Raw genomic sequence first — 26,675 nt, forward strand, 5'->3', positions numbered from 1 at the left:
CTTTTTTATTCATTGTACATTCATGTATATACATTTTTCTTATCAGACATATGTTTTAAGATGCTTGGTGAAGTTTTCAATGACTTCTCTTCATTTAAATGGTAATTTAAGAAGTCAAGAAACTACACTGAGGTTTTACATGACGTTGCTAAGCAACATAAGCTGTTGTGTCTAAGCCTATGGGTACAATGGTGGTCGTGTTCATAACTGATTCAACAGCACGCCTCAGGGGAACAGATTGGAGGGTAAAGAGAAGGCAGTGAAAGATTCCTTTACTCCTCTGAACTTCAACTACATCTGCCTACAAGAGATAAGACATAAAGCATGGAGTGAGCATTGGGTGTTCCACTCAGCCTCCAGTGGTATGTTAACACATTTAGAATTCAGAGAGAAGGCCACGGGAGAGGTGTTCAGAGATTAATTAGGGTTTCTGACTTTGCATCACCATCAAAGACCAAATCCCCTGAAAATGAATTTATACTGAGCCATGTATAATTTTTCACGGTTTCCTAGATCTTTATTCAGATTACCGAGCTGAAGAATTGTATCGCAAGGATTTGCTGTCGCTGAAACCACGGAAGGAATCGGGCTTTGGGATGTGGGTCGTGGTGAGCAAAACATGAATATTTAGAGAGCAGAATGTGAGGGAAGGTGCCCTTGTGACTTGAAGAAATCATGGAAATCTATCTTTCACAAATCTATGGGATTTAAAGCCCAGATCATATGTATTTTTTAAAGTTTATTTTTGAAAGACAGTGCAAGGGTAGGGGGGAGGCGCAGGAGAGAGGGAGAGAGAATCCCAAGCAGACTCCTAACTGTCAACACAGAGCCCACTTGGGGCTTGAACCCATGAAACTGTGAGATTGTGACCTGAGCTCAAACTGAGAGTCAGACATTTAACTCACTGAGCCACCCAGGTGCCCCTAGATCCCAGATCATATTTAAATAGGAACCTGAGGGGCAGAGGGAGAGGGTCAACATTCTAGTTTTCAGAGGGTTGATGGGGGGTGGGAGGGAGCGGGGTAGGGTGATGGGTATTGAGGAGGGCACCTTTTGGGATGAGCACTGGGTGTTGTATGGAAACCAATTTGACAATAAATTTCATATATTAAAAAAAACATTCTAGTTTTCATTATAAATCTGTGCACATCTTACTATTTTAGTCTATATTTTCTTTCCTTTTACATTTACAAACGCAATGAGTGATGAAATATTCTCAGAAGAAATTTTCTTAAATTTTTCTTAAACAAATGAGCAAATGAAAGCTTAGATTATTTGTAGGTTTTGTTAAACTACTCAATTGCCTCTGTCAGGCTTGGAGGAGAAAAAAAATAGTAATTGCAAAGCAAAATGTGAGGTGCTTTAATATATGTGTGTACAAGGTTGAAAGGGAGCATGTAAGGGGAGAAAAGTTGTTCAAGTTCACTGAATGTCTACCGTGTCCTTTCTGTGTCCAGTATACTTTATGCCATCTCATGTAATAGCCTTCCAAGCAAAATGAGGAAAGTATGTGTTTCCACAAGACCTATAAAGGAAGCCAATGAAGGGAGTTCGTGTAACTTTCCAGTAGCCAAAACAACTAGCAAATTCTGGACCCAAGATTAGAATCATGTCTTCATGATGCCAAAAATGGCTCTTTCCAAAAGTCCAGAAGGCATGGACCAACCATGCTGAAGGTATTCAAGCCTCCAGCGTGATTAAATAAAACTGAGGGGATGTCTGCTAGGGTCTGTAGATAAGCTTCTCAATCTTACAAGAATGAACACAGGAATGGCTCTGCACAGAGAGCTGAGACAAGCACACATTTTGGTTGTCATAATTGGGCAAATTTATATAACAAATCCAGAGAAGCATACTGACTCTAACCAGTAAGTGGATCAGTGCTCCAACCAGTGAATGACTTCAAGGTATAAATTTTTAAAAACATAATACAGCTTCATACACAAAATCTTCAAGGAATATATAGTTCTATTTTAGTTCATACATATGCTATAATTCATAAGTAGGTTTTAAACTGATACACGTACCAGAATGTGTGTGTGTGTGTGTGTGTGTGTGTGTGTGTGTGTGTATGGATGGGTAGATAGAAATAGATGATAGATAGATAGATAGATAGTTAGATAGATAGATAATAGATGGATAGATAGATAGATAATGGATAGATAGATAGAAATAGATGATAAATGATAAAGAGAGAAAGAAGGAAAGAAAGAAAGAAAGAAAGAAAGAAAGAAAGAAAGAAAGAAAAGAAGGGAAAGAAGAGAAAGAGAAAGAAAGAAAGAAAGAAAGAAAGAAAGAAAGAAAGAAAGAAAGAAAGAAAGAAAAGGAAGAAAGAAAAAGAAAGAAAGAAAAATGCCAGGCATAATGCCAGGCAATGATTATTGTAAGCATTCTCCATGTATAACCTCATTTGATCACTGTAACATTCCTACAGGTAAGTAGAATTTTGCTCTCAATTTTACAGAAGGGAGAACTGAGCATCGGAGTTTAAATAGCTTTCTAAATGTCACACAAGTAATAACTGCTTTTGAACCCATATAGACTGAATAATGTGTGGGTGTAGGTAATTACTATATGAGAAATGAGATAATTCCAACAAAGAAATATAGAGTGCTATAAGGTGATGGATATTATTTTCCATGTGTTCCACTCAATACGCCACATAGGATATTTTTATTCTTTAAGGACAAAAAGATTTTGCCAATTTCATGACACTCCTTTGCTTATTATGGATGAGTCAACTTCCCACTTATCTTAATGAATCTGTCTATTTTTATCTCTGGTCTGAACTGGTTTGACAGTTTACTCATACCACTTCTCCTTGGTTCAAATGAGCATTGCCAATTTTTCCACTACAGTTGGACGTAAAAGCCTGCTGATTCTTTTTCTTTGTTAGCGATGTATGGAGGTAGCCTTCTAGTTCTCTCCTGTTGATCTGGATCAATCACAGATGCCATGATCACCCCAGAGCTGCATGATGTGAGGCATGGTAACCGGATATGCAGGAAAAGTAAGTTTCCTTGGGTGACGGAGAATGAAGGGAAAATCAATAAAAAACAAAATACAGGACAGTCTAAAAATGCCGAACTCTTTCCTAAGGGAGGAAAACTACTCAAGTTTATGAGGTAGAGGAAACAGCTCTGTAAAGTAATGCAAGATTGGGGAGAATGTGTGGAGTTTTGTATCTGTAAGAGAGTGAGCATAAGCTTGTGAGAATGAAAATATTTGGGGTGAATTTTATGGTGTGTGCATTATATCCCAATAAAAAGGTTTTTTTTTAATGTACTCTTACAACAGAGAAAAGTTATTTGCCACAGTTTTGCCCAATCCTGTAACGGAGATTGCATTCACTCTCTAAACTAGCACAGACCATGGATGGATTGAAGTAGCTGATGTCTTGCTAAAGTGAGTGAAGATATTTCTAAATGTTTGTGCTTGGGTCAGGTGGATTTTCAGAATCGTTCAGTGTCCAGTGTCTTTATTGTTTCCCCAACATCATCTGGATAAAAGTTGAGAAAATCTGGAAGATGGCTTGAAGATACTTATTAGGGCTGAAAAGGGCTTTTGAAGTGTAAGGATTGACTGAGCCTAAAAATTATGCTAATTTTAACTGGATTGAAATGCAAACAGGCAAACTAACAAATGACAATGAGGCACAATGAAACGAAACAAAACGCCACCATTCACGACAATTGATAGGGTTTCTGTTAGACAACATGAGTGAACAGTTTTGCCAAATTACATGATCGGAATGGGAAACCTTTCAAAACTTAATGAAAAAGACAGTGAAGAGAAACAAATCATTTCTGCAGTTTACCGGTATGAATTCCAATAGCAGCTATCCAGCGAGTCTCTTAATAAACAAATCTAGTAATCTTAAAAGTGGAGGAGACTTCAGTAGTCACTTAATAAAACTTCTCACTTCGTGTGACATTTCTAGCAGAAATTTCTACGCCAGAATACTTGTAGTGATAACATCTCTATCTTGCAAAGCGATCTGTTTTAATTCTGAGCAATTTTAATTAGAAGTGTCTTTAGCAAATGCAATGTATTATTCACTTAAAAGCAGGTCAAAGGCTAAATTTTATTTTGTTTTTTACCACAATAAAATAAATTCAGTCTTTTCTTTTCAGCATGGCTTTTGAGCACTCATCACGCACACTCGGGAGGCCTGGGTGATTTCTTGAGCACCAGAAAATGTAATAATTGTCCGAAGGCCAGAGGGAAGGAAGCAAAAGCAGAAATCCAAAACTTGCCTTGAACATATTTTCTTTTTTGTAGCCTCACGCTGCTGTATCTCCCAAATGCAAGCCCTGAGCCTTATCACTCTTAGCATTCGTGCACACTCATGCACACACACAACGCTTACAGGTATAAACTAGCCTTAGATCTCCAAAGGGCTTTCTAGCAGTCCCTTATGTTGATTTCTTACAGGTATAAACTAGCCTTAGATCTCCAAAGGGCTTTCTAGCAGTCCCTTATGTTGATTTCCCAAATCTCTGTCTTTCCCCTACCTCCGAACTTTCCTCAGTTATTTTTTTAAGGGTGAAAGCAGACACCTGCGGATTGCCACTGTCTCATCCACTAAGGAATTTGTTCAAGAATGGATTGCTAATAGAATGACTAATTTTTCTTATCAGATAGAATTTGTATCCTTATGACACTGAATAATTCTCTTTGACATCATTGAAAACTAACAAAACAGGGGCACCTGGGTGGCTCAGTCAGTTAATCGTTAGATTAACTTGATTTCGGCTCAGGTCATGTCTCATGCTTCCTGAGTTGGAGCTCCGCGTTGGGCTCTGCACTGACCCTGTAGAGTCTGCTTGGGATTCCCCACCCGCCCTCTCTTTCAAAATAAATTTAATAAAAAAGAGAGAAAGAAAAATAGTGGGACACGTGGATGGCTTAGCTGGTCAAGCGTCCGACTTCGGCTCAGGTCATGATCTCAAGGTTAGTGAGTTTCAGGTCACTGTGCTGACAACCCAGAGCCTGGAACTTGCTTCAGATTCTGAGTCTCCCTCTCTCTCTGCCCCTCCCCCGCTCACACTTTGTCTCTCTCTCTCTCAAAAATAAGCATTAAAAAACAAAAATAGCACAACAATAAACGTAAGTGATAAGTAGAAAGTTTGGGGGCGTGGTATGCAAAGGAGTACCAGAAAGAGTGAAGTATAAAGGGCCGGGGTTATTTTTAGCAGTAGCAGAAGAAAAAGTATCATAACAGAAGAAACCTATGCTCCTCAAATTGGAAAAAGCATGCACAGTGATGAGCAGAAAGATTAAAAGGATGTTTTTGGTAATTTGGTAACTGCTACTGAATTTCAAAACATCAAGTACAAAGAGGAAATCTTGGAAGCCTTCAAAGAGAAGGAAAACACACAAACCGGATGAACCCTAAGAAACTGAAAATCCTCCTCTGGATGGTAAGTTTCTCATCAGCGACAGCAGCTGCGTAAAGAGAATAGTGCAACTTCTTCACATGCATAAAGGGGTTTTAATTCAGGTTTTTCACTCAGTCTAGCAGATGTTTGAGCAAATTTTCACATGTAAAAATTTTAAAATGATTGCGACTCGTCTCCCGAAATGAATTCGCAGGAAACAAAATCAAACAAGAAAAATGCAAAAAGAAGTAGGGCACAAGAACAATTAAAAAGCCAGAGGACCGAAAAAACTAAGTACAAAAAAGTGATTTTTTTTTTATAGTACTGCAATGACCTCGGATGAAATTATTAATCTCTCTGAGCATCAGTGTCTGCATTTATAAAATAAGGATAATTCATCTTGTCTCACGGACGTTGTTATGAGGAATGAGTCAGATTTTCCGTGAAGAATGTCTAGTTCATTGCCCGATAAGTATTCAGTGCTTAGGAAAAGGTAACTCTGCGTATATATACACACTTATGCATATTTGGCCTTACACACAGATGGATGAAGCAATAAACTGAAATCTTAAGCACTCTCCCATGTTACCTTCATATCCCTGATTATCTTCTAGTTAGTGATCTTTAACATAGATATGGCACATGTAGAAGGGATGCTCTCCCAACGGCCATGTGAAGCTAACAAAAAGACTGTTAATATGTAATTGGATAGACTCTGAATTCAGAGAGAACATGCATTGAAACATAATTCATTGTTAATATGAATTAACAGCCGAAGTTTTGTTTTCCCTCATTCTTGCATGTCCATACCGGGACGAGATTTCTGCAGTCTGCTGTCCTCATCTTCTTCCAGTAACCTCATCAGAATCCTTCATATCTTAACTCTTTCCATTGTGCAGCGATAGGAATCTTTCTCCTCTTTACCCTCGTTAAACAGATCTGTGACCATACAAAGCCGACTGATTTATTTGGCCAAATGTATTACATTTTATTTATTTATTTTTTTGTAACACTGATGTCCAGCGATCTAAAATTCAGAATCATCTTGAAAATTCTGTCAGTGTTTGCTTCTTATATTTTAGATATCTGGTGTCTGGAATGTATACGTTTATAATTTGGTTAGATTGCATTTTAATATAGTACCCTTGCAGGCTAGCCAGGAACCTTATTCTATTAATTCCTCTATTTCCTCTCCTCACAAACCCCATGGATTGGGATTATAATGTAAAAAGATGGCCTTCTCCAAGTACTGCTTTTTTCATAGCCTTTAAGGTTGAATTCTGGACCAGAGAAGCTTTCCTGTGAGGTAGAAACAGAAAGGGGCTGCCGACAGTAGTCTGTTGTGTTTATAACTCACAGTCTTGCACTCCAAGGTCATGATGTCTCCTCAAATTAAAACATTGGCCTTCAGGGGCGCCTGGGTGGCTTGGTCGGTTGAGCGTCCGACTTCGGCTCAGGTCATGATCTCACGGTCCGTGAGTTCGAGCCCCGCATCGGGCTCTGTGCTGACAGCTCAGAGCCTGGAGCCTGTTTCGGATTCTGTGTCTCCCTCTCTCTCTGCTCCTCCCCTGTTCATGCTCTGTCTCTCTCTGTCTCAAAAATAAATAACGTTTAAAAAAATTAAAAAAAAAAATTGGCCTTCAGTCATGATACTATATGAGGTCACTGACGTCTGGAGAACATGTAAAGTAGCTGGGGACCTGAAAAAGGTAACCCCTCTAAAATGCAATAATTCCTAGAATATTCCAAGAAGAAAAATTGAAGAGTTATTATAAGAATTAAAACATAATAAAAACACTCAACAAGATTAGGAAAACCAAGTGGAAATATTAAGCATGGAAATATATTTGAAATAAAGGACATTTTGTAGAGTTGATCAGTAGAATTGATGCCATTAAGAATGAATTAGTCTAAAACGCAGTAGAAAAGAAAACGAAATGGAAAATACAAAAGAAAAGCTGAGCGATATGAAATGCAAGTAGAAATGCCAACTCAAGAGAGTAAGAGAAGGAGGATCTGAGAAGGAGAGAGAGACACAGAGAGAGAGAGAGAGAGAGAGAGAGATGAAATGGAGGATAAATTAAAGAAAGCCAAACACAGAATTATGGGGTGCCTGGATGGCTCAGTTGGTTAAGCATCCATTTGGCTCAGGTCATGATCTCACTGTTTGCAGGCTTGAGCCCCATGTCGGGCTCTGTGCTGACAACTCAGAGCCTAGAGCCTCCTTCAGATTCTGTGTCTCCCTCTCTCTCTGTTCTTCCCCTACTTTCACTGCCTCTGTCTCTCAAAAACATGAATAAAGATTAAAAAGTAACAAAAAAGAGAGAGCCAAACACAAAATTAAAATTGGCATTAGGGGGTGCCTGGATGGCTCAGGCAGTTAAGCATCTGACTCTTGATTTCAGCTCAGGTCATGATCTTACAGTTCGTGGGTTCAAGCCCAGAGTCAGACTCTACACAGATAGCACCGAGTTGCCTGGGATTCTCTCTCTCCCTCCCTCTCTACCCCATCCCCTGCTCTCTCTATCTCTCTCTCACAAATAAATAAACGTTTAAAAACCATAAATATTAAAATTTAATGAAATATTTTGAAAATGATTCATCAGTTGTTACAGGTTGAATTCTGCCCCCCACAAACTCATAGGTTGGCGTACAAACCCCCAGTATCTCAGAATGTGATCTCATTTGGAGATCAAGTCTTTACTAAATTAAAATGAAGTCAGTGGGGGTGGACCCCAATCCATTATGACTGATGTCCTTATTAAAAGGGGAAATTTGGAGATAGACTCACATACAGGGATAATGCCCTATCAACATAGTGATAACTATAAGCCAAAAAAGAAAAAAAAAAAAAAAAAGCCTAGAACAGATCCTTTCTTTACAGCCCCCACAAAGAACCAACCCCACCAACAACTTAGTTTCAGACTTCCAGCCTCCAGAAATGTGACACAATAAATATCTGTTGCTTAAGCCACCCAGTCTGTGGTGCCTCATTAGGGCAGTCCTAACAAAGTGAAATACCCATGCATTTATCAACTTAGATAACAGGATCAATGGATTTTGGGGAAAGATAAAATGCCAAAACGAAACGTGAAAAAAGAAATAATTAAAGTAAATGTGGAAAGGGCACCTGTGTACCTGGGTTGAGCAACCAACTCTTAAATTCGGCTCAGGTCGTGGTCTCACGGTGCATTAGATCGAGCCCCGCTTCCGGCCCTCCCTGGCAGCACGAAGCCGGCTTGGGATTTTCTCTCTCTGTCTCTGCTCATGCTCCACTTGTGCTCTTTCTCTCTCTTTCTCTCAGAAATAAATAAATAAGCAGTTTTTTAAAAAGACACCTTTCCCCTTTTACTGTGATCATGAAACTGAAGGAAACCAGAATGCGTACCCCCAAATATGTCTCTTTGACATAAAAAATATTCTGAACCGAAAGCAATCAGGAAGCAATGAACATGAGAGAAACTCACCCTACTCCACCTTTTCCACCTAAAGATATAAATTCTCCTTTCACTACACCAATTCTTATTAGCCCCTGGAAAGCAAACCGTACTCCATTAGCTTCCCACAGAGCGCCACCTTAGGAAGAAGACTAAACCTGCTTTTCCTTCTGCTGTTACTTCTCTCCAAAAGTATTGTTCATTGTGGAAGATGCTAAGTAGGCTGGCTTTCTAAAATCCCCTTGGATTTCCTCTTCCTTTTGGCTTCTCCCATGTAATGGGTCAGTACCTTGTTTTTCCCTTATTAATCTTTTTGTTAAAAAGCCCAGCCGAGGGGTGCCTGGGTGGCTCAGTGGGTGAAACCTCCGAGCCTGGAGCCTGCTTCCGATTCTGTGTCCCCTTCTCTCTCCGCCCCGCCCCCACTTGTGCTCTGGCTCTCTCTGTCTCTCAAAAATAAATAAATGTAAAAAAAAATTTTTTTAATAAAAAATAAATAAATAAATAGCTTTCATTCTTTCTATGCCACTATATATGTATGTACATGTATATACATACGTGTGTGTGCGTGTGTGTGTGCGTGTGTGTGTGCGCGTGTGTGTGTGTGTGCGTGTGTGCGTGTGTGAGAAGAGATACACACTACCTCTTCTTTATCCATTCAGCAACTGCTGACTGTGTCCATAATTTTACTATTATAGATAATGCTGCCATAAACATTGGGGTGGATATACCCCTTTGAATTAGTATTTTCGTACTCTTTAAGTAAATGGCTAGCAGTACAATCGCTGGATCATGAGGTAGCTCTATTTTTAACTTGTTGAGGAACTTCCATACTGTTTTCCAGAGTGGCTGTGCCAGCTTGCATTCCCGCCAACTGCGTAAGAGGGGTCCTTTCCTCTGCATCCTCGCCAACACCTGCTGTTTCCTGTGTTATTCATTTTAGCACGTTCTGACAGAGTGAGGTGATATCTCATTGCAGTTTTGATTTGCATTCCCCTGGGGATCATTGGTGCTGAGCATCTTTTCATGTGTCCGTTTCCCATCTGGACGTCTTCTTTGGGAAAATGTCTATTCCTGTCTTCTGTCCATTTTTAAAATGGATTATTAGGGGTTTTTTTTTTTTTTTTTTTTTGGTTTTGAGTTATATAAGTTCTTTATATACTTTGGAAGCATTTAGTCTATTTATATTCAAAATAATTATTGATAGATATGTATTTATTGCCATTTTATTGCTTGTTTTGTAATTGTTTCTAGAGATTTTTTCTTATCCTTTCTTGTCTTTGTCACTTTTGGTCTCTCCTTTGCATTTAAAGAGTCCGCTTTAGTATTTCTTGCAGGGCTGGTTTGTGGTCATGAACTCCTTTAGTTTTTGTGTATCTGGGAAATCCTTATCTCTACTATTCCAAATGATAGCCTTGCTGGATAGAGTATTCTTGGCTGCAGATTTTTCCTAGTCAGCATGTGGAACGTATCATGCCCTTCCTTTCTGGCTTCCAAGTTTCTCCTGGAGAGATCTGAATCTAGCCTTAAGGTTCTTCCCTTGTAAGTTAAGGACTTCTTTTGTCTTGGTGCTTTTAAGATTTTTTCTTTGCACTGTATTTTGCAAGTTTAATTACAATGGGCTTTGTTGTTGGCTTGCTTTTGTTAATTTTGATGGGATTTCTCTGTGCCTCCTAGATCTGGATGTCTGTTTCCTTCCCCAGATTAAGGAAGTTTTTAGCTGTTATCTCTTCAAATAAGCTTTATGCCATCTGTTCTCTCTTCTCTGGGACTCCTATAATACAAATGATATTACTTTTGATGGAGTCCCTGAGTTCCCTAAGTCTATTCTCATTTTCCATAATTCTCTTTCTCGCTATTGTTCAACTTCATTATTTTCCATTATTTTGTCTTCTAGGTCACTAATTCAGTCCTCTGCTTCTTCCAGCCTGCTGTTCATTGAATCAAGTCAGTGTCCAATCTTGCATATTGCACTCTTCATCTCTGATACTTTTTTGACTCTTTGATTTCTGTGGCAAGGGTCCCACTGATGTCTTCCTTTTTTTTTTTTTCTTCTCAAATCCAGTTGAATATTGTTATAGTTGTTGCTTTAAATTCTGTATCAAGCATGTTACTTATATCTGTTTCACTTAGATGTCTGGCAGTGGCCTTACCTTGTTCTTTCATTTGGCATTTTGTCTAAGTCTCTGCTTTCTTCTTTGTGTTCGAAAAGCCAGTCATGTCTCCTGCTCCTCAAAGTAGTGGCTTTATGAAGAAGGAGTCATGTAATGTCCAGGGCCTGATGCTTCAGGGAGGATCCCTGTTTGTGCCGCTTGTGCTCTGCTGTTGTGTTTTGCAGGGGCTCTCCTTGCCTACTGTGGGCAGTGTTTGGTCCCTGGCCTGAATGTGGTGAGTTTTAACTATGTGTGCTCTAGTCTGCTGTGAAATGAGACCTGTCACCACCCGCACCAGAACGGAGGCCCTGCAGAACTCTCTGGTCAGGAGATGTGGTCTGGACAGGCATTTGTGCTGATCTTCTATAGGAGGGGACCAGTGCCCTGGGACTGATGCAAGCATGACTAGGAAGGGCAGTCCTGCCAGAGTTCAGGGGTGTGGGACTTGATGTAAATAAATCAGACGGACAGTGTTGGCATTGCATTGTTTCTTGCAGATGGCTCTGTCTTTATGCTGAGGGGCTGGGGGGGTGGGAGGGGCACACACCAGCATCTTTGTTCCTATGAATGTTGACTGTCAGTAATGAGTTCTGAGAAGTGTAAATAATCTCCCCTTTGTGTGCCCCGGCATTCTTGCAATCACAGTTTCAACACTGTCTCCCTCCAGATTGTTTGCCTGCCTTGTCTCCAGGAGCAGTGGAGTGCCCTCAAGGCTCTATTCCCGCCAAGCCTCCTGACCTTTAAAAATCCAGGCTTTAAGCCCCACCGGTTGCAAGAACTGATGAAATTCAGCCCCTCTCATTTTCCAAACCAATATCTTTGGGGAGATGTTCTCCTTGTGCATTCTCCTGTGTGCTCCCCTCTCTCTCCCTCCCTTTCCTGCGACCAGTACTCCCTCCCCTCCATAGCACCCTCCATCGATTTCTCCCTTAAAACATGTCTTCCCACCTTCTTCAATGTGGCCTCTTCTCTCCCTTTTCTTGTGGAGTTTGTTTTGTCAGTCTTCAGGTCAACTTCTAAGGTATTTAGGACAATTTGACAGTTTTCTTTTTTAAACTTTTTTTTTAAATTTTTTTTAACGTTTATTTATTTTTGAGACAGAGAGAGACAGAGCATGAACGTGGGAGGGTCAGAGAGAGGGAGACACAGAATCTGAAACAGGCTCCAGGCTCTGAGCGGTCAGCACAGCCCGACGCGGGGCTCGAACCCATGGACCGCGAGATCATGACCTGAGCCAAAGTCGGCCGCCCAACCGACTGAGCCACCCAGGCGGCCCTAATTTGACAGTTTTCCAGTTGTGCTTGTGAAATGAGAGGACCCTGTGGCTCTCCCACTTCTGTCACCGTCTTCCTGACTCCCCAAATCCTTTTTCCTGATATTTAAATGCATGCGAGTGAAAAACATTCTTTCCAGATTGTTTCTACATTTGCTAAGTGTCAGAGAAGATCACTGCTAAAAGTATTACTGTTTGTTTTAATCTCTTAACATTTCCATGAATGCCAAATCGCCTCTCTAATTCATTCTGCTCACCACAAATTACTGCTTTTATCTTGACATTTCCTTGCTTAAATGCATTAAATTTCTCCCTACTGCTTACAGAATAAATAAAAACATTTATCTTAATTTTTCTACTGTCATATGATCCTATGACTTTCCTTTCTCCCCTATCTTTGATTTTGTTGATTTATGTTGTCTTTTATAGCCAGTTGTCTGATCATAGCCCTTTTGTTGAACCTTGGACTTTCTCGATTACCATCCACCATTCACACTATTTCTACCTTTTGAAATAACCTTGCATTTCCTCCCTCCTTCCACCAAGTCTAAGTGATCTCTCCACTGCTGATGCCCCATCTGAACAGCTACAGCGGTCTTTGGCACTTCTCTTCTTTGCACTTTATAAGGTCATTGTATCCTTTATTACTTTCAGATGTAGATGCTTTTAATGAGAGTTTTTAAATTGATTAGTATAAAGAGGGATAAACGAAAATAAATATTCAGGCTAGGTTTCTCTGGACATTTTACAATAGACATTTATTTGTTTTGCAGTTCACAAATTGAAAAAAGGCTGGATGTTACACCTTTGTATGTATCTCTCGCTCATACTGGCCATTGCCATACTAGGTAAGTAGCTTAGCTCATAAATTGTCTATGCTTCTCCATGCACAGTAGGGCCAAACATATCTCAGACTTAATCTTGGATTTCTCAGTCCTGGAGTAATAAAAAGGTCTTGTAGAGACAAGTCCTCAGATTCCTACCAGTTTGGCAGGTTTTACCATATCCCTTGCCTTTCTCAAAAATGCTCTTGGGCCACCTGGGTGGCTCAGTTAGCTAAGCATCCGACTCTTGGTTTGGGCTCAGGTCATGATCTCATGGTCATGAGACTGAGCCCCACACCAGGCTCTGCTTTGACAGCCTGGAGCCTGTTTGGGATTCTCTCTTTCCATCTCTCTCTCTCTCCCCCTCCCCTCCTCTCAAAATAAAGAAACTTAAAAAAAAATACTGTTGAGTCTTTTCTTCATGCTATCCATTCTGACTAGGAGAGGTGATATTCCATTGTGGTTTTGATTTACATTTCCCTGATGATTAGTGATGTTAAGCATTTTGTCACATGTCTGTTAGTCATCTGCACATCTTCCCTGGAAAAAATGTCTATTTAGGTCCCCTGTTTATTTTTAAATTGGATTATTTGGCTTTTTTTGGTGTTATGAGTTATTCCTATATTTTGGATATTAACTCCTTATTGGATATATCATTTGTAAGTGAATAAATAAAGAAGACGTGGCATATATACATAATGGGATATTATTCAGCCATAAAAAGAATGAAATCTCCTCATGATGATGACAAGGATGGACTTAGAGGGTGTTATGAGAAGTGAAGTAGGCCAGAGAAAGACAAATACCGTATTATTTCACTTATATGCAGAATCTAAAAAATAAAATAAGCAAACAAAAACAGACACAAACTCAAAAAATACAGAGAACAGCCTAGCGGTTGCTTGCCAGATGGAGGGAGTTCGAAGAATGAGCAAAAGAGGTGAAGGGTATTAAGAGGTACAGACTTCTTAGTTATAAAATAAATATCATGGAGATTAAAAGTACAGCATAGGGAATATAGTGAAGAATATCATAATAACTTGGAAGGTGACCAATGATAACTGCATTTTTCACAGTGAGCATTTTCTAATGTATAAAACTGTCAGATCACTGTGTTGTACACCTGAAACTAATATATGACCATACCTTAGCTAAAAAAGTGAATTAAAAAAATTAAATAGGGTCACCTGGCTGGCTCAGTCAATAGAGCATGGGACTCTTAATCTCAGGGTTATGAATTTGAGCTCCATGTTGGGTGTAGAGATCACTTAAGAAAAAACAAAAAAAACCCTAAATATTCTAAATATCACAATACAGTCATCTTAATCTCAAAATACAGTTATCATCTTGAATTATAGTTCTTAGTCTTTTTTTTTTAACGTTTTATTTATTTTTGAGACAGAGAGAGACAGCATGAACGGGGGAGGGGCAGAGAGAGAGGGAGACACACAATCGGAAGCAGGCTCCAGGCTCTGAGCCATCAGCCCAGAGCCAGACGCGGGCTCGAACTCACGGACCGCGAGATCATGACCTGAGCCGAAGTCAGACGCCCAACCGACTGAGCCACCCAGGCGCCCCTAGTTCTTAGTCTTTGAGTAAGATAATTATAAATTCTCAAATGACCGCCAGATAACAACACCAATAGTCATGTTTTTTTCCAATGTTTGTTTGTTTGTTTATTTTTTTAAATTTACATCCAATTTAGTTAGCATATAGTGCAACCGTGATTTCAGGAGTAGATTCCTCAGTGCCCCTTACCCATTTAGCCCATCCCCCCTCCCACAACCCCTCCAGCAGCCCTCAGTTTGTTCTCCATATTTATGAATCTCTTTTGTTTTGTCCCCCTCCTTGTTTTTATATTACTTTCGTTTCCCTTCCCTTATGTTCACCTGTTTTGTCTCTTAAAGTCCTCATAATAGTCCTGTTTTTTTAATTGAGAGTACTTTGTGCAAGTTAAAGAACCAATTCTAGTGACACCTGGGTGGCTCAGTCAGATGAACGTCTGACTTTTTGGTTTCTGCTCAGGTCATGATCTCACGGTTTCATGAGTTTGAGCTCCGCATTGGGTTCTGCACTGACATTGCAGACCCTGCTTGGGATCCTCTCTCTTCCTCTCTCTCTGCCCCTTCCCCACTCATTCTTTCTCTCCCTCAAAATTTTTTGTTTAAAAAAGAACGAATATTTAAAAAAGAACAAAATTTTTTGTTTAAAAAAGAACGAATATTTAACGAATATTAAAAAAGAACGAATAATATACTTATTATTTTTATTTAATTCTCACATGGCCATGACATAAGTATAATTATGAAATCCATTTACAGGCACAGAAATAGAAGCCAGAGTGAATAAGCTGCCTCTCACAAATGACAAATTCCAGAGCCAGAATGGAGACTCTTGTCTGTCTGGTTCTAATTCCTGATATTTTAACCACCATGCAATATTGTCTATATAACTTCTATATTTCTTTGCTCTAATTTCTTTTGGATCAAGATTATGTTATATTACTAACAGTTGTTCTAGGAAACATTTATGATGTAAAAAAAAAATGTCATAATGGCACAAGTGATTTGTTGCAAGATTTTCTCTGTTGGAGCAGCTTTGTGAAAATGAAGATTTTCACAATTTTCTTCTGGACACTGTCGGTTCGTTCTGTGAAAATAAGTCAAAGGTAGATTTTTAAATTCCTGAGCAGTGACTTAATAGTCTCAGAACTTGATTTTGCATTGTACGCTTTGCTTAATACAGCACTTAATTTAGGACTTAAGTTAAAGTAACACTTAGCACCCTTGGGGCACCTGGGTGGCTCAGTTTGTTGGGCATTCAACTCTTGATTTTGTCTGAGGTCATGATCGCAGGGTCATGGGATCAAGCCCTGCATTGGACTCTGCTGATTGTGGGGCCTGCTTAAGTTTCTCTCTCTCTCCCTCTGTCCCTCTCCCCTGCTCACACTTTCTCTCTCTCTAAAATAAAAACATAAAAAAACCAGTAACACTTAGCACTCTTTATTCTTGTTTTCTTTGTCATTCACAAGAGTACTGATATTCTTCTTTTGTATAGCTTTCTGTCACTATTAGAGTCCTGGGAGTGCAATGTTACTGGTATTTAATTATCTGACAGTTAATATATTTATAGAGAAGTGTTTCTATAAGAAGTCTTTACATTCATTCATTAATTGATTATTTAAAAAAATTAAAACACAATATATTTCATTACCTATCTGTGGTAGCCTGAATCTGCCTCTAAGTATTACCAAAAAAAAAAAAAAAAAAAAAAGAAAGAAAGAAAAAAATTCATGGCAAAGTGAGGAGAGAAGGCTTTGGATTTGGCCTGACTTTAAACATTTACTTGGTTCTTTGCCAGTTACATTAACTTATTCAAACATTTGGAGGGCAAGGACTTTATCCTTTTCTGATTACTCATCACTTACCTAAAACCTTGAAACATAAAATTCTCAAAACATTCTGTACAGAAATAAATTCACCATTATTCCAGCTTCTTTGGCACTGAATACTGGTGAAGGAGAAAAAATTTTTACTAACTCATATTTCAGTGATTTGTTGTCATTTATGGTGAGTTTTACTTCCCTGTCTTGGATGTCCTTTTATGTCTAGGACCATTCATTTCTGTAAGGAAAGACAAGCCTTCCTTTATTACCCTGGTCCGTGAGACTGAAATGGTATTCATGTCTCTAGGTCTCTGTCGAGTGCTAAATTTTATGCATTATTTTGGGAGGACGTCAATATAGACTATGAGAGGCTGGTAGTTCCATTCTTCAGAGTAGAAGCCAGGGAAATCAGATGAACTATGGACTGCTCAATCCTTGAATGGTTTTCTTTACAGACAGCAAGGACTGAATTCATCCATCATTCCATGAGTGAATTTAATTTTAGAGACTGCAAACTGTGGGGGTAAAAGTGAAACTGATTCATCAGAATGAACAGAAACTCTCTTTAACTTATTTTTTGATTCTTTCTTTCTTTCTTTCTTTCTTTCTTTCTTTCTTTCTTTCTTTTTTGTAGCAACAAAACTTTCAAAGTGTTCCCAAACTATGGCATGTGAGGATGAATGGATTGGATTAAGAAAAAAGTGTTTCTATTTTTCCAGTGATACCAAAAATTGGACAGCTAGCAAAAGATTCTGCAGTTCACAGGGATCAGAACTTGCTCATATTGATACACGAGAGGATATGGTAAGAAAAGGAGAAATTTCTCAATCGTTTCAGTGCTTAAGTGTTACTAAGAGAGAATTAAAATGATAAAAGTGAATACTCTATGATGATATATACCAGACAGTGTTCTAAGCACTATAACTATAAAAACTCATGCGATCTTCAATCCTGGTCTATGAAGTAAATACGTAAGTACCCCTATTTTAAAGATGAAGAAAGTGAGGCACAGAGATGTTGTGTAACATAGCCTTTGTCACAGAGCCATAACTTGGTGAACTGGGATTTGAACCCACACAAATTAGCTAGTCATGCTAGGTCCTTAATCACAATGCATATTGTTTATATAGCTAAATGTCTTTATTTAATGTTTTTAGATTATTAAATAGATTGTTTTAATACTTTTACATTTTTATTCTGCCGAGAATAGCCTGGAAAAATTAAAACAAATAAAAAAGATATGGCTCTTGGAATTTAGGATAAGGATCTGAAGGAAATAGCACAGTTTGAAGAAAATGAGACAATGAATAGAAGTGAAAGAGGACAAAGGAAGGGAAACTTGGGCTGCGTAAGCACTGAGTGAGGAAAAGGGTTTGTTTATAAAGAAAGTTGACTAAAGAGTTTGTGGTCCAATACCAAGGACCCAAGAGAAGAGAAACTAAATCCATCTCTCAATATATTTTGTTGCAATAAATCATATTCATCCAGAAGTTAGTTTGATTTCTGATTATATGAGAAAGCATACAATAGCAATAATATTCTTATTCTGGTATCTACTCAAAGGACAGTTGACCCTTGAACAACACAGGTTTGAACTATACAGGTCCACTTACATGCAAATTATTTTCAGTCATTACAGTAGGGCACTGAAAGTGTATTTTCTCTTCCTTATGATTTTTTTAATAACAGTTCCTTTCTCTAGTTTGTTATAAAAAAAAATTACATAATGTATGTAGCATACGAAATGTGTCAGTTGTTTCCATTAGCAGCAAGACTTTCTGTCAAAGGTAAGCCATTAGCAGTTAAGTTTGGGGGGAATCAAGGGTTATACTTGGGGGTGCCTGGGTGGCTCAGTAGGTTGAGCAACAGTCTCTTGATTTCAGCTCAGGTCATGATCCCAGGGTCATGAGATCAAGCCAAGCATTGGGCTCTGTGCTGAACATAGAGCCTGCTTAAGATTCTCTCTCTTTCTCTCTCTCCCTCTGGCCCTCCCTTGCTCATGCTCTATCTCTAAAATTAAACAAATACATACATAAAAAAATAAAATTGAAAAAAGAGTTACACTTGGATTCTCAAGTGCATGGTGCCGTTGTTCAAGGATCAACTGTAGTTTATGACTGAGTTTTCCCATTTTAACAGTACTTATACTCTCCATTAAACTCTTTCCCCCTGAAATCCCTCCTCTAGTTTTTGAGAAAGGACCTGTGGACAAAACAAAATAGAAGCATTAGTTCTCTGTCACCCTTAGAGAACATTCTGTGCCGGTTCCTACAGAAAGTGCTCACCTCCCAATTTTGTTATCCAAACAGACATAGCATCATATCAGTTTATGGTCTTTGTCATTCACTCTGGAGCTAAAACGTACTGGTGGTCTATGCATTCAAACATGAAAGAAAGGAATTAAAATATGTTTTCCTCCTCAATAATGAGAAATAGAAATCACCCCTAAAGATGACCCAAGAGAGTGTAGCTCAGAAGATTTCAATGACTTGGTGGAAGTCACTCTATTGCTTACAAACATTTAGGAAGTATAAGAGCAAAGTGAAAATCTTGCTGATAAAACTAACCTCAATATCCCTACCTGTTGCTATAGAAGCAGGAGGGCATGTAGATTAGGAGGCCAATCATGAAAGATGGGATAGTGGGGGTGAGAAGCATGTTCAGCAATATGCTCGAAAATATTCAGCAGCAGATAATGCCCTGACTTTTTGTGAAAGGATTTTTTGAGGAAGCACGCAGGAACTTCTATGCACTGGATCGGATTGAACAGAAAACAAGGAGAGTCTTGGAAGTGGACCAATGGCACCATATTCAATCCTTGGTGAGTTTCCAATTTAGTAGGAAAGGTTTTATGGTGGTGTTGTATACAAATTTAGACCATTTTAAGTTGTATTATTACAAAGAAATCTTTCTATTTGTTACGTGCAACTGCCTTCGTTAGTGTCCACCCTGTAACATGTGCCCTTTCACATTGAAACATACCTTAGAGAAACCCATATCTCTTCTACCTTGTTAAATGACACACAGTGAGGGGAGCCTGGTAGCTCATCAGCTAAACGTCCAACTTTGGCTCGGGTCATGATCTCATGGTTTGTGGTTTGAGCCTCCCGTTGGGCTCTGTGCTGACAGCTCAGAGCTGGGAGCCTGCTAAGGATTCTGTGTCTCCTTCTCTCTCTGCTCCTCCCCTGCTCATTTTCTATCTCTCTCTATCTGAAAAATAAATAAACATTAAAAAGTAAATAAATAAATAAATGACACAGTGAATTTTTTTGTTATTTTATTTTATTTTATTTTACTTGTATTGCCAGAGTCTTGCTAATAAACACCTCTCTTGATAATGCAAATTCAACTCATTTGCAAATTCTATTTTTTTTAACGTTTATTTATTTTTGAGACAGAGAGAGACAGAGCATGAACGGGGGAGGGTCAGAGAGAGGGAGACACAGAATCTGAAACAGGCTCCAGGCTCTGAGCTGTCAGCGCAGAGCCTGACGCGGGGCTTGAACTCACGAACCGTGAGATCATGACCTGCGCTGAAGCCGGATGCTCAACTGACTGAGCCACCCAGGCGCCCCAGCTCGTTTGCAAATTCTAAACCAAACCAGAGGTATTACTTGCACCTTTTGAGAACTAATTGTATTTATACAAGATCTCTTTGTTTTAAAGAATTAGTGATCACATAGTTGTCTTTAACTTTCCATATGCCCATCATAAACAATATTATTTAGTTGGGTAACCATTATTGAGTGAATGTTGCTTTCTCACTTATATACTATTGCCCCTGGAAACAAGGGCTGTGTGACTCTTCTCTTGTAGCCATGTACTCCTGCCTTAGCATTTCATTAAGTTCTAGATAAACAATGGAATGAATTAAACAAATACTAAAATATGTGAGACGTGACAAATTACACTTACTACAGAAAATGGAAAAATCGATCATCAGCAGAGCAAATGAATAGAGACGATTGCAATTAATCTCTTTGGGTTCTATCTCAGTATGTGTCAAACGCATCAAATGAATATAAAACTTATTCCTTACCTTCAAAAAGGAACATCAGCTAAAAACATGCCAAGAAAATGCTTTAAAAAAAAGACTCTAGAGATCTTTGGATTTAGCAAACAGTCTCTCCTGATAGATGGATAGAAATAGACATAGATAAATGTAGGTAGATATAGATATGGATATGGATATGGATATGGATATAGATATAGATATAGATATAGATATAGATATAGATATATAGACGATATAGATACAGATAGATAAATGTAGGTAGATATAGGCTTTACATCTATGGCTTATCCATGTCTATATCTATATGTATATCTTCCTTTCTACTTATTATCTTAAATAAGGTTACAGTTTATACTAATAATTATAATAATTAAGTATCTACCTTCAGTCTTCTATTCCTTTAATGTAGCAGACATTTTTGTATAGCATATAGTGATGGGTGAGTACGGAGCTGAATGTTTTGTATAAAATGTCCCGGATCACTTGAATCTTAATTTGATTTTTGATTATAGCTGTCAGTGGTTCCCAAACTAATTTTAATTATTCCTTTTCAGGTTTGAAATTAGTGGGAATGGATTCTTTGCATTTCTGAATGCTGATGGAGTCCATAGTTCTAGGGGATTTATTGATATCAAGTGGATTTGCAGCAAACCTAAGTTTTAATAAAGAACTGAAAAATGACTGTGGTACATCTAATGGCTATACCATGGATTAGGAGATTATAGGGAATGCATTGCAAAGCAGAACACTGCTTTCTGGCCATGCTGAAAACAGCTTATCTAGTTAATGTATATCCAGGGGGGACACTACACTTTTCTCATCTAGTTAATGTATATCTAGGGGTTAAGCCTTGTGTATGCTCATAAATTCTTTAGACCATGGTATCACACGGAATATTTTATCCTATCTTAGCTTGTTTTCTGCACATTTTTGATATGTTCATTCTGACACGTAGCCCACTGATGTATTGCACATTGTTTCCCTGAATGCATGCTTAATAAATATGGGAGCTTGAGAGCAGCTCCGGGAGACTTCCCTTAGTCTTCCTGTCACCTCTTTTGATTTGCATGGAGTCTTGAGTAATCCTTTCTGCCATCTTCCGTTTTGCTGGACGAAGCCAAAACCCAAACCCACAAATGACTATCACACTTCAGAGATAAAGGAAAGGCCTAGATAGGCAACACTTACTTCTCACTTGTTATGCTATTGAATACAGAATTTTGTGGGGCGCCTGGGTGGCTCAGTCTGTTAAGCATCTGACTTTGGTTCAGGTCATGATCTCAGTGTTCATGAGTTTGAGCTCCATGTTGGGCACTGTTGATAGATCAGATTCTGGAGCCTGCTTCAGATTGTGTCTCCCTCTCTCTCTGCCCCTCCGCTGCTCATGCTCTGTCTCTCTCTGTCTCTCTCAAATATAAATAAACATTAAAAAAAAAGATTTCAGAATCTTGAAAATATTAAACAAAGACACTAAAACCTGTTGAATAAATGAACCTCATCGATTCAAGATGCATAGCTTCCCATGACAAGCCAGGAAGCTTCTACTAAAAAGAACCAAATATAATAATCACAAACAAAGTGATAACCTGTACCTAAAATGATGGTTATAAGCAACTTTAAAAAGATTGATATCAGTAGGACAGCCAGCATTTACACAGCTTAAAAGATAGACAAATACATGTGCTCTGTATGTGTAAATATTATAAAATATTAACAATGGTAACTCTGGTTTAAAGAAATGTTACAAGAGGGGCGCCTGGGTGGCTCAGTCGGTTAAGCGTCCGACTTCAGCTCAGGTCACAATCTCACGGACTGTGAGTTCGAGCCCCGCGTCGGGCTCTGGGCTGACGGCTCAGAGCCTGGAGCCTGCTTCTGGTTCTGTGTCTCCCTCTCTCTCTGCCCCTCCCCCGTTCATGCTCTCTCTCTCTGTCTCAAAAATAAAATAAAAAACGTTAAAAAAAAATTAAAAAAAAAAAATAAAGAAATGTTACAAGAGAAACACCCAAGAAAAGACACTTACTTCAATAATATCCTGAAAATAAGGAAAGACCCACCAAGAAGGAGCCTAGTTCTATCAATATGAATCGCTGATAAATGATCAGAATTATGCATTAAATTATAAAGCTTTCTCAAAGTAATCTACAGATTGAATGCAATCTCCATCAGAATACAATGGCATTTTTCATAGAACCAGAACAAAGAATCTTATTTGTATGGAATCATAAGAGACCCCAAATAGCCAAAGCAATCTTGAGAAAGAAGAACAAAGCTGGAGGAGGCACACTCCCTGACTTTGAACTACACCGCCAACCTGCAGTAATCCGAACAGAGAAGTTCTGGCACAAAAACACATGGATGAGTGGAATCGAATAGACAGCCCCAAAACAAAAGCCATGCTTCTATGGCCAATTAATCTAGGACCAAGGAGATAAGAATGTACAATGGGGAAAAGACAAGTCTTTCAACAGATGATGTTGGAACAGCTGGACAGCTACATGCCAAAGAATGAAACTGGACAACTAGCTTACACTATATACAAAAATAAATTCAAAATGAATTAAAGACTTACCGGGGCACCTGGGTGGCTCAGTCGATTAAGCGTCTGACTTCGGCTCAGGTCATGATCTCACAGTCCGTGAGTTCGAGCCCCGCGTCGGGCTCTGTGCTGACAGCTCAGAGCCTGGAGACTGCTTCAGATTCTGTGTCTCCCTCTCTCTCTGCCCCTCTCCTGTTCATGCTCTGTCTCAAAAATAAATAAACATTAAAAAAAATTTAAAAGAAAAGACTTACCTATAATACCTCAAACCATAGAACTCTTAGAAGAAAACATAGGCAGTAAGCTCTTTGACATTGGAATTTTTTTTTTTTTTGGACCAGTCTCCTCAAGCAGAGGCAAGAAAAAGCCAAAATAAACAAATGACATTACTCAAACTAAATAGCTTTTGCACAGTGAAGAAAACCATCAATGAAATGCAAAGACAAATTACTGAATGAGACACCTTTGGAAATCATACATTTTGTAGGGTTAATATCCAAAAAACATAAAGAACTTATACAATGTAATATAAAAATGATTAAAAAATGGACCAAATAGACATTTTCCAAAGACACTCAGATGGCCAGCTGGCACATGAAAAGGTGCTCAATATCACTCATCATCAGGAAAATGCAAATCAAAACCACAATGAGATAGCATCTCACACCTGTCAGATTGGCTATGATCAAAAAGAAAAACTAACAAAGTAAGAATTATGTTGGCAAGGATGTAGAAAAAAGAGAATCCTTGTACACTGTTGGTGGGAAGGTAAATTGGTGCAGCCACTATGGAAGTCAACATGGAGTTTCCCCCCCCTCCCGCCATATTAAAAATACAACTACGGTATGACTCATCAATTCCACTTTGGGGTATTTTCTGGAAAAAAACCCCACAATTCAAAGAGATATATGTACCCCTATATTCATTGCAGTATTTACTGTAGCCAAGATATGGAAGGAACTTAAGTGTCCATTGATAGATGAATGAATAAAGGTGTGAGATATATATATATATATATATATATACACATATATATATGGAATATATATACATATATATGTGTATATATATATATATATATATGGACTATTACTCCATATATATATATATATATATATATGGAACATTACTCAACCACATAAAAGAATGAAATCCTGCCGTTTGTGACATGAGTAGACCAGGAGGGTATTATGCTCAGTGAAATAACATGACAGAGAAAGACATATACTACAACGAGTTCACTTATATATGGAACAAAAAACATTTTTTTTTGTTGTGTCTGCAAAACAGAAACAGACTTATAGATACAGGAAACAAACTGTTGGCTGCTAGATGGGGGAGATATGGGGGGGCAGGTGAGATAGGTGAAGGAGATTAAGAGGTACAAACTTTCAGTTACAAAATAAATAAGTTATGGGGATGTAGTGTACAACATAGGAAATAGAGTCAATAATATTGCAAGAACTCTGCATGGTGACAGATAGTAACTAGATCATGGGGATCACTTTGTAATGTTCAAAAATATTAAGTCACTATGATATACACCTGAAACTAATATGATATTGTATGCCAATTATATTTCAATTTAAAAATTACAAAGCTTAGACAATAGAATATAAACTAGAAAAATGACATCAAAAGTGACCAAGCAATCCAAGGGATACAGGTGTGCTGTTTCAAAGGGACACATGCACCCCCATGTTATAGCAGCACTATCAACAATAGCCAAAGTGTGGAAAGAGCCCAAATGTCCATCGATGGATGAATGGATAAAGAGAATGTGGTATATATATACAATGGAGGATTACTCAGCCATCAAAAAGAATGGCATCTTGTCATTTGCAACTACGTGGATGGAACTGGAGGGTATGATGCTAAGTGAAATTAGTCAGAGAAAGACAAATATCATATGACTTCACTCATATGAGGACTTTAAGACACAGAACAGATGAACATAAGGGAAGGGAAACAAAAATAATATAAAAACAGGGAGGGGGACAAACAGAAGAGACTCATAAATATGGAGAATAAACAGGGTTACGGGAGGGGTTGTGGGAGGGGGTGATGGGCTAAATGGGTAGGGGGCACTAAGGAATCTATTCCTGAAATGATTGTTGCACTACATGCTAACTAATTTGGATGTAAATTTAAAAAAAATAAATAAATAAAATAAAATAAATTTTTAAAAGTGACCAAACAATAAGTTATTAAAAAAAAGAATCAGTTTCCCAGGTAAGGCAAGGAAACGGGATGGGCTTAGGACATATTCCTGAGTGAGGTCATAAAATTCAAATTCTGCAGGGCATTTGAAAAACTATATCAGCACCACCTATGTTACATTAGCTTGAGTTTAAATTCTTGCCTACGTAACTAGGAACTACTATGAGTAACTAGGTAACTATAAATGACTCATAATCTATGAGTGCAAGAAAGAATGTGAATGTAGGCAAAAGATAAACTGTTAAGAGTAGAGAGGCTGGGAGAAAAAGAGTATCTACATTACAAACACATTACAAGCATACAAACAAGTTCTCCTCCCACATCTTTAACTGAGGAATACTTCTTCAGTTAGATACAGTTGGAACTTTCTGATAAATTAAAAGGAGGGGTGCCTGGGTGGCTCAGCTGGTTAAGAGTTCGACTCCTGGTTTCAGCTCAGGTCATGATCTCACGGTTCCTGGATTTAAGCCCCATATCAGGCTCTGTGCTGACAGTGCATAGTCAGCTTGGTATATCCTCTGTCTCCCTCTCTCTCTCTCCCCCTCCCTGCTCTCCCTATCTTTCTCGCAAAAATAAATAAATAAACATTTAAAGGGAGATTTAAATGTGAGTCTACTAGTCAATGTTGACCCCAGTACCATATGGGAATACAAATGATTTGGCAAATATCAGCATGTTTTCAAGTATGTTGTCACCAAGAAAAGTGGGAAATAATGAATTTTGGGATGCCATTGTGTATTGGATGTATTAAATTCTGGCTCAGTCTAAGTTCCAGTTTTACTTGATTCATAATACAGGTTTTATTTTTAGTGTTGGTGCTTGGTTACAAATTAATTTTGTAAATTGCTTAGCAAATTAGCATAAGCCATCTCCTTTTTTTAAATTTTGATTCACAGTTATTAGGGTATAAATTCTCCATGGCTTATAATTTACTATAGGCATCTTGGAGGAGTTAAGTAACTAACTACCTCACTTACCTGGTGGACACAAACTGTTGCATTTATTTTGAAATACAAATGTGGCTCTGTGCTGACAGCTCAGAGCCTGGAGCCTGCTTCAGATTCTGTGTCTCCCTCTCTCTCTCCCTCTGCCCCTCCCTGCTTGTGCTTTATCTCACTCTCAAAAATAAACATTATTATTTTTTTTAATTTAAAAATAAATAGGGGCGCCTGGGTGGCTTGGTCGGTTAAGCGGCCGACTTCGGCTCAGGTCATGATCTCACGGTCCGTGAGTTCGAGCCCCGTGTCGGGCTCTGTGCTGACAGCTCAGAGCCTGGAGCCTGTTTCAGATTCTGTGTCTCCCTCTCTCTGACCCTCCCCCGTTCATGCTCTGTCTCTCTCTGTCTCAAAAATAAACGTTAAAAAATAAATAAATAAATAAATAAATAATGAGAGGAAAATAAGAAACTTCAGTTTGCACAGAATTTCAGTTAGAAAAGAAACGGAATGGGATCA

The 26,675-nt window shown here is 38.5% G+C and overlaps 1 protein-coding gene across 5 annotated transcripts; it reads left to right on the forward strand.

Moving 5' to 3' along the window:
• The first annotated feature begins 2,819 nt into the window (after positions 1-2,819).
• Positions 2,820-21,533, forward strand: CLEC2A (C-type lectin domain family 2 member A). 5 transcript variants are annotated; one of them, XM_058743724.1, is made up of 6 exons: positions 2,911-3,010; positions 5,342-5,423; positions 13,015-13,089; positions 17,085-17,254; positions 19,168-19,271; positions 21,020-21,533. In XM_058743724.1, exons 3-6 carry the CDS (start codon positions 13,038-13,040, stop codon positions 21,126-21,128), a joined length of 435 nt encoding a protein of 144 aa, XP_058599707.1. In that variant the 5' UTR covers positions 2,911-3,010; positions 5,342-5,423; positions 13,015-13,037; the 3' UTR covers positions 21,129-21,533. The 5 variants fall into 5 exon arrangements, with proteins under 5 accessions (XP_058599703.1, XP_058599704.1, XP_058599707.1 ...); XM_058743723.1 differs by lacking the exon at positions 2,911-3,010 and adding an exon at positions 3,270-4,371 and having other exon boundaries at positions 4,435-5,423; XM_058743720.1 differs by lacking the exon at positions 5,342-5,423 and having other exon boundaries at positions 2,820-3,010.
• Positions 21,534-26,675: the final 5,142 nt, after the last annotated feature.

Source organism: Neofelis nebulosa, chromosome 8 (assembly GCF_028018385.1).
Source record: "Neofelis nebulosa isolate mNeoNeb1 chromosome 8, mNeoNeb1.pri, whole genome shotgun sequence".
Classification (NCBI taxonomy): Eukaryota; Metazoa; Chordata; class Mammalia; order Carnivora; family Felidae; genus Neofelis; species Neofelis nebulosa.